This window comes from Petromyzon marinus, unplaced genomic scaffold (assembly GCF_048934315.1).
Source record: "Petromyzon marinus isolate PM22_M1 ecotype Great Lakes invasive population unplaced genomic scaffold, UKy_Petmar_22M1.pri1.0 PM_Scaffold_103, whole genome shotgun sequence".
NCBI classification, from domain to species: Eukaryota; Metazoa; Chordata; class Hyperoartia; order Petromyzontiformes; family Petromyzontidae; genus Petromyzon; species Petromyzon marinus.
This window is the reverse complement of record NW_027423062.1, coordinates 231,750-240,766: the sequence shown is the minus strand read 5'-3', so window position 1 is coordinate 240,766 and position 9,017 is coordinate 231,750. Positions and strand designations below refer to the sequence as shown.

General features: G+C 53.9%; 1 protein-coding gene across 2 annotated transcripts in view; it reads left to right on the top strand.

The window, feature by feature from the left end:
- The first annotated feature begins 4,710 nt into the window (after positions 1-4,710).
- LOC116938286 (uncharacterized) overlaps positions 4,711-9,017 on the top strand; it is a 118,198-nt gene continuing 113,891 nt past the window's right edge. For both annotated transcript variants that reach the window (XM_076063357.1, XM_076063356.1), the window contains exon 1: positions 4,711-5,218. In XM_076063357.1, the coding sequence (XP_075919472.1) occupies positions 4,726-5,218 (493 nt within the window). In that variant the 5' untranslated portion in view covers positions 4,711-4,725. The remainder of the gene's footprint in view (positions 5,219-9,017) is intronic.

The window sequence follows — 9,017 nt, the reverse complement described above, 5'->3', positions numbered from 1 at the left end:
CACTACTACACTCACCACTACACTTACCACTACAATCACTACTACACTCACCACTACACTCACCACTCACCACTACACTCACCACTACACTCACCCCTACACTCACCATTACACTCACCACTACTCACCACTACACTCACCCCTACACTCACCACTACACTCACCACTACACTCACCCCTACACTCACCACTACTCACTACTACACTCACCACTACACTTACCACTACAATCACTACTACACTCACCACTACACTCACCACTCACCACTACACTCACCACTACACTCACCCCTACACTCACCATTACACTCACCACTACACTCACCACTAGACTCACTACTACACTCAGCACTACACTCACCACTACACTCACCACTACACTCACTACTACACTCACCACTACACTCACCACTACACTCACCACCACTCACTACTTCACTCACCACTACACTCACCACTACACTCACCACCACTCACCAGTACACTCACCAGTACACTCACCAGTACACTCACCACTACACTCACCACTACTACACGCACCACTTCACTCACCATTACACTCACTACTACTCACCACTACACTCACCATTACACTCACCATTACACTCACTACTACTCACAACTACACTCACCATTACACTCACCACTACTCACCACTACACTCACCACTACTCACCACTACACTCACCACTACACTCACCACTACTCACCACTACTACACTCACCACTACACTCACCACTACTCACCACTACACTCACCACTACACTCACCACCACACAGAGACCCATAGACTCACCACCAATACACAGAGACCCATAGACTCACCACCACTACAGAGACCCATAGACTCACCACTACACAGAGACCCATAGACTCACCACTACACAGAGACCCATAGACTCACCACTACACAGAGACCCATAGACTCACCACTACACAGAGACCCATAGACTCACCACCACTACAGAGACCCATAGACTCACCACTACACAGAGACCCATAGACTCACCACTACACAGAGACCCATAGACTCACCACTACACAGAGACCCATAGACTCACCACTACACAGAGACCCATAGACTCACCACCACTACAGAGACCCATAGACTCACCACTACACAGAGACCCATAGACTCACCACTACACAGAGACCCATAGACTCACCACCACACAGAGACCCATAGACTCACCACCACTACACAGAGACCCATAGACTCACCACTACTATACAGAGACCCATAGACTCACCACTACACAGAGACCCATCGACTCACCACGTGTTGCCTAGCAACCGAGCTTTCACGGTTGCCTAGCAACGAGGCCAAGCCTCGTTGCTAGGCAATCAGGAAAGCGAGGAGATTAATCCCAGCGGGTGATGGTTTGAGGTTGGAATCTGTGGTTTGTGTGTGTGTGTCTGTGTGTGTGTCTGTGTGTGTGTCTGTGTGTGTGTATAACTGTGTGTGTGTATAACTGTGCGTGTGTATAACTGTGTGTGTGTCTGTGTGTGTGTCTGTGTGTGTGTATAACTGTGTGTGTATAACTGTGCGTGTGTATAACTGTGTGTGTGTCTGTGTGTGTGTCTGTGTCTGTGTGTGTGTCTGTGTGTGTGTAACTGTGTGTGTGTCTGTCTGTGTGTGTCTGTCTGTGTGTGTGTCCGAAGACGAACATTCGTGGAGGGATGCAGGCAAAGCCGATTAGTCAGATGCCTTCTATGACCTCCTGTCACAGGTGCTGGCTAAAGTGGCCCCTCGGGATAGAGTCATCATGTTGGGTGACTTCAATGCCCGAGTTGGTCATGATACTGGCACCTGGTCTGGAGTGATTGGAGGGAATGGGCCAGATCAGCACAATAACAATGGTAGGAGGCTGCTAGATTTTTGTGTAGCCCATGGGCTTGTAATTACCAACACGCTGTTCCGGCATCGGCGCATCCACACAACATCATGGATGCATGCCGGGTCCAAGCAAGAACATCTCTGCTGGACTACATAGTGACGGACCAGCGAATGCGAGCCCATGTCCTTGACACCAGGACCTACCGTGGAGCTGATCTGCCCTCTGACCATCGACTAGTCATCTGTAAGATGCGCCTGCCATTCTTCCACTCCGGTGGTGGGTGTACACCCAGGACCCCATTCCAACATAATGTGGCCCGGTCTCAGTTATCTGATGAAAGTTGCAAGCGAGAATTTCATCATCGCTTGCGGCTGGGATTGGCATCGTCCCGTACTCCTCCTGATGTCGAGGTTAAATGGGCGAGGTTTAGGACTGTGACTCATGCAGCTGCAATGGCTGCTTTGGGTACGTGGTCCAGACCTCCCCAGAGACCCTGGCTGACAGAGGAGGTGTTCAGGATGGTTGAGAAAAAGCGACAGGCCCACTGTCATCGGCTACAGTATCCCACGTCAGAGAATGAGGAGGCTTACCGCAGCCTTCGCTCGGAGGTTCGGAGAGCCGTGAGGCGCTGCAAGGATGGGTGGTGGTCGCGGGTTGCTGAGGAGATGGAGTCTGCCTCAGTGGCCCGTGATCACAAATCTCTATTTAACTCCATCAAAAAAGTAACCTGCAGCGCCACACCTATTACCATCATTAGGGGAAAAAACGGTGACCCAATCTCCGACCCCCAGGAACAGGTTTGCAGATTTGCTGAGCATTTCTGTGAGGTCCTGGGGGAGGGAAAATCCCTCAGCCAGGAAAACATCGTGGCACAAAGTGAGGATGACCCTGCTGAGGCTGCGGTGCCTCAAATATTGGAAGAAGTCACCCCCTGTGAGTGGCTGGCTGAGGTGCCATCTGCTGAGGAAGTATTGAAGGCAATCCGGAGTCTGAGACCAGGAAAGGCAGCGGGCAGAGATGATCTCCCAAGCGAAATGTTGAGGGAGGGTGGCGTTTGTGCACAGACTGCCCTATTTGACATCATAATAACAGTCTGGACCACTGGGCGGGTTCCGCAGGATTGGAAGGATGCCCTGGTGGTCCCCCTTTTTAAGAAGGGGGACCGCACAGACTGTAACAACTACAGGGGCATCTCACTCCTCAGTGTGCCGGGAAAGGTCCTGGCAAGGATTATTCAGCATCGCCTTGCCAGGCACGCTGAGGAGAGGCTTGCGGAGTCCCAATGCGGTTTCAGGAAAGGGCGGTCCTGCACAGATGCCATATTTTTTGTCCGTCTGCTACAGCAGAGGTGTAGGGAATTCCAACAAGACCTACATCTCTGCTTTATTGACCTGGTCAAGGCCTATGATACCATCAGTAGGCCTGGGCTCTGGGTCGTTCTTCGTGCTTTTGGAGTACCTGACCCTCTGCTCACGATCATTAAGGACCTTCATGATGGTGAGCGGGCCCGGGTAAAACTACGTGGCCGGGAGTCAGAGCCATTCCCTGTACACCTTGGGGTGCGACAGGGATGTCCTCTGGCTCCCACATTATTTAACATCTATTTTGACCACGTAGTTCGTGAAGCCTTCATTAGCTGTACCGGGGGAAACTCCATATGGTACAGATATAATGGGAGGCTAATCGATGCCCGGGTGCGGTCAAGGGATGGCTCCCTATTGCTCAACCACGTTATGTATGCTGATGATTTGGTAATAGCTGCTCAGTCAGAGGAGGAGTTGGAGACGCTGCTGCTGAGACTGGAGCGTGCCACTAAGAGGTGGGGCCTTACCATCAGCCCCACCAAAACTAAGCACCTGCCTGGGTATTTTGTACCATCGGACACTCCACCCCCACAACTCCCAATCGGTGATGGGGCAGTTGTGGAGAGAGTGGAGAGTTTCCCATACCTGGGCAGTGTGCTTGTGACTGGCTCCAGTTTAACAGCAGAGGTCTCACTCCGAATCAGTCGAGCGGCAATATCTTTTCATCGGTTGCGTAACGCTGTGTGGAAGCTACCTGGTCTGTCGCTCCGCACTAAGCTTCAGGTCTTCTCGGCCACAGTCATTCCCTCCCTTCTCTACGCTTGCGAAACGTGGACCCCCCTAATGGAACATCTTCGCCGGTTAGAAACATTTAGGCTGGCCTGCCTACGATCCATCCTGGGTTTAACCAGACTGGATTGTGTGAGGAGCTCACAAATCCTTGAAATATCTGGGCAGGGTCCCATCGGTGAGCTCCTCCGGCAGGCAAGGCTGCGATGGCTGGGTCATGTAGCCCGCATGCCCAGCCACCGCATGCCGAAACAGCTTTTGTTTGGCCGGATTGAGGGGGCTAAGCGGGCGCGGCACGGCCTAGAGAAGAGATGGAGTGATGTGGTACAGGAGGACGTGGAGCTGAGTTGACTTGCCGATGACTGGTACCAGCGGTGTCAAGATCGGCCTCTGTGGAGGAGGCTCGTGAAGGATGCTACTGGGCAGTTGGAGGCAGTCGCCCTCCAACAACAATGGAGGGCGGAGGAGCGACGCTCAGAACAACGAGCGGAGCGCCGGGTGGCTAAAGCACAGCAGGTTGGCACAGTAGGGGGCACAGGTGGTGCATCAGCCAGTCATCTCAGTCATCTCAGTCAGTCGACCCGTGGCACCTGGGTCTGCCCCGTGACCTCCTGCCAGCGGGCGTTCGACACTTCACGTGGCCTCAGGGTGCACATAGCTTGGCACAAGCGTCGTGGTGACTTCACCGCCACTTAGTGGCGAATGGCGGTTGTTGTTGTCTGTGTGTGTCTGTGTGTGTGTGTCTGTGTGTGTCTATGTATGTGTGTGTCTGTGTGTGTCTGTGTATGTGTCTATGTATGTGTGTGTCTGTGTGTGTGTGTGTGTCTGTGTGTGTTTCTGTGTGTCTGTGTGTGTCTGTGTGTGTCTGTGTGTGTGTCTGTGTGTGTCTGTGTGTGTCTGTGTGTCTAATCCAAAGTTTTCTCTCTCCCTGTCTCTCTCCCACATCACCGCCACCACCATCACCATCACCACCATCACCACCACCATCACAGAACCTCCCTGTCAACTCCATCATTTCCTTGCACCGTGTGATCCTTACCACCACCACCACCACCACCACGACCATCACCACCACCACCACCACCACCACAACGCTCACCACACCGCTCACCACAACGCTCACCACAACGCTCACCAGGACGACGCTCACCAGGCACCATCGCGCAGGAGTGGCTGTGTGCCTGGTGGTGAGCGTGGTGGTGGTGGTGGTGATGGTGGTGGTGATGGTGGTGGTGATGGTGGTGGTGGTCCCTCTGGGGCATCATCTCGGAATTGCCTCGGGAAAGGTAAACAACGGTGTTGAGTGAGTGGGTGGGTGAGTGAGTGAGTGAGTGGGTGAGTGAGTGGGTGGGTGGGTGGGTGAGTGAGTGGGTGGGTGGGTGAGTGAGTGAGTGGGTGAGTGGGTGAGTGAGTGGGTGAGTGGGTGAGTGAGTGGGTGGGTGAGTGAGTGAGTGAGTGGGTGAGTGAATGAGTGGGTGAGTGATTGAGTGAGTGGGTGAGTGGGTGGGTGAGTGAGTGAGTGGGTGAGTGAGTGGGTGGGTGGGTGAGTGAGTGAGTGAGTGGGTGAGTGAGTGAGTGAGTGGGTGAGTGAGTGAGTGAGTGGGTGAGTGAGTGAGTGAGTGGGTGAGTGAGTGAGTGGGTGGGTGAGTGAGTGAGTGGGTAGGTGAGTGAGTGAGTGGGTGAGTGGGTGGGTGAGTGAGTGAGTGGGTGAGTGAGTGGGTGGGTGAGTGAGTGAGTGGGTGAGTGAGTGAGTGGGTGAGTGAGTGGGTGAGTGAGTGAGTGGGTGAGTGAGTGAGTGAGTGGGTGAGTGAGTGGGTGAGTGAGTGAGTGAGTGGGTGAGTGAGTGGGTGGTGAGTGAGTGAGTGGGTGAGTGAGTGGGTGAGTGAGTGAGTGAGTGGGTGGGTGAGTGAGTGAGTGGGTGAGTGAGTGGGTGAGTGAGTGAGTGGGTGAGTGAGTGAGTGGGTGAGTGAGTGAGTGGGTGGGTGAGTGAGTGAGTGGGTGGGTGAGTGAGTGAGTGAGTGGGTTAGTGGGTGGGTGAGTGGGTGGGTGGGTGAGTGAGTGAGTGGGTGGGTGAGTGAGTGAGTGGGTGAGTGAGTGAGTGAGTGGGTGAGTGAGTGAGTGGGTGGGTGAGTGGGTGAGTGAGTGGGTGAGTGAGTGGGTGAGTGAGTGAGTGGGTGGGTGAGTGAGTGGGTGGGTGGGTGGGTGAGTGAGTGGGTGAGTGGGTGAGTGAGTGGGTGAGTGAGTGAGTGAGTGGGTGAATGAGTGGGTGAGTGAGTGAGTGAGTGGGTGAGTGAGTGAGTGGGTGGGTGAATGAGTGGGTGAGTGAGTGAGTGAGTGGGTGGGTGAGTGAGTGAGTGAGTGGGTGAGTGAGTGAGTGAGTGGGTGAGTGAGTGGGTGAGTGAGTGAGTGGGTGAGTGAGTGGGTGAGTGAGTGAGTGGGTGAGTGAGTGGGTGAGTGAGTGAGTGAGTGGGTGGGTGAATGAGTGGGTGAGTGAGTGAGTGAGTGGGTGGGTGAGTGAGTGAGTGAGTGGGTGAGTGAGTGAGTGAGTGGGTGAGTGAGTGAGTGGGTGAGTGAGTGAGTGAGTGGGTGGGTGAGTGAGTGAGTGGGTGGGTGAGTGAGTGAGTGAGTGGGTGGGTGAGTGAGTGGGTGAGTGAGTGAGTGGGTGAGTGAGTGAGTGGGTGAGTGAGTGAGTGGGTGAGTGAGTGAGTGGGTGAGTGAGTGAGTGAGTGGGTGAGTGAGTGAGTGAGTAGGTGAGTGAGTGAGTGGGTGGGTGAATGAGTGGGTGAGTGAGTGGGTGGGTGAGTGAGTGAGTGGGTGAGTTAGTGAGTGAGTGGGTGAGTGAGTGAGTGAGTGGGTGAGTGAGTGAGTGAGTGGGTGAGTGAATGAGTGGGTGAGTGAGTGAGTGGGTGAGTGGGTGGGTGGGTGAGTGGGTGAGTGAGTGGGTGGGTGAGTGGGTGAGTGAGTGGGGGGTGAGTGGGTGAGTGAGTGGGTGGGTGAGGGAGTGAGTGAGTGGGTGAGTGAGTGAGTGAGTGGGTGAGTGAGTGAGTGAATGAGTGGGTGAGTGAGTGAGTGGGTGAGTGGGTGAGTGAGTGGGTGGGTGAGTGGGTGAGTGAGTGGGGGGTGAGTTACTGGGTGGATGGGTGGGTGAGGGAGTGAGTGAGTGGGGGGTGAGTGAGTGGGTGAGTAGGTGGGTGAGTGAGTGGGTGAGTAGGTGGGTGAGTGAGTGGGGGGTGAGTTACTGGGTGAATGGGTGGGTGAGGGAGCGAGTGAGTGGGGGGTGAGTGAGTGGGTGAGTAGGTGGGTGAGTGAGTGGGTGAGTAGGTGGGTGAGTGAGTGGGTGGGTACCGAACGGGCAACTCTGTCGTGGACAGTGCTGTGGGGGGAGGGCCAATTCCGATTGGCTCCTCCCCTCATGGCGTCTTTGCCCACCACAGGGGCTAAACGGGGGCTCTGGACGGGTGCGAGGGGCTGGTAACCCCTCCACCTTCAATTAATTACCACTAAACCATGTATAAATTTCGATTTAAAGCTTTGGTGACTGCAAGGATTCATCTTCTTTGGTTCTTTCGGTAAAGTCACGTAGAATTGGAATAAAATAATAAATTGATCAAATAAAATAACACAATTAAATTCTCACGACGTTTCGGCCACAACACAAGCGGCCTTCATCAGGTGAAGGGGACGAGATTGTCTGGAGGACAGCGCTCCAGACAATCTCGTCCCCTTCACCTGATGAAGGCCGCTTGTGTTGTGGCCGAAACGTCGTGAGAATATTATTGTGTTATTTTATTTTATCAATGTATTATTTTATTCTCATTCTACATGACTTTACCGAAAGAACCAAAGAAGATGTATAAATTATCTAATTAATAAGCTTGTGCCGGAGGCCCCGGGGTGACAGGCGTCTATGACGTCTCCTGGCAAGACGCCAATTGAATCTCTACCCTCGGGGATCCTCCAGAAACAACGAAAAGCCGCTACAGATGGCCACGTGGAATGTTCGAACGCTCACTGCGGAGGAGAGGCTGCCACTCCTCTGTCGGGAGCTGGACCGGTACCGCCTGGATCTATGCGGCATTCAGGAGGTCCGGTGGACCGGTTCTGGCTCTTGCCACCATGAGGGGTGGACAGTCCTCTACTCGGGGCAGCAGACTGCCAAACAACAGGGTGTGGCTCTTCTTTTGAACATAATAATCAAGGGGGCGTGGGAGCGTGGCGGTGAGGTGTGGGAAGCTGTAAGCCCCAGGCTACTTTGGGCTCGCCTTCCCATCAACCAGTGGCGAGGAGTGGTGGTCGTGGGTACTTATGCCCGCACCGAAGATGAACATCCGTGGAGGGATGCAGGTAAAGCCGATGAGTCAGATGCCTTCTATGACCTCCTGTCACAGGTGCTGGCTAAAGGGGCACCTCGGGATAGAGTCATCTTGTTGGGTGACGTCAATGCCTGAGTTGGTCATGATGCTGGCACCTGGTCTGGATTGATTGGAGGGCAAGGGCCAGATCAGCTCAATAACAATGATAGGAGACTTCTAGATTTTTGTGCAGCCCATGGGCTTGTAATTACCAACATGCTGTTCCGGCATCGGTGCATCCATACAACATCATGGATGCATGCCGGGTCCAAGCAAGAACATCTGCTGGACTACATAATGATGGACCAGCGGATGTGAGCCCATGTCTTTGACACCAGGACCTACCGTGGAGCTGATCTGCCCTCTGACCATCGACTTGTCATCTGTAAGATGCGCCTGAAATTCTTCCACTCCGGTGGTGGGGGTACACCCAGGACCCCATTCCAACCTACAGTGGCCTGGTCTCAGTTATCTTATGAAAGTTGTAAGCGAGAATTTCATCATCGCTTGCGGCTGGGGTTGGCATCGTCCCCACCTCCTCCTGATGTCGAGGGTAAATGGGCGAGGTTTAGGACTGTGACTCATGCAGCTGCAATGGCAACTTTGGGTATGTGGTCCAGACCTCCCCAGAGACCCTGGCTGACAGAGTATGTGTTCAGGATAGTTGAGAAAAAGCGACAGGCCCACTGTCATCGGCTACAGAATGCCACGTCAGAGAATGAGGAGGCTTACC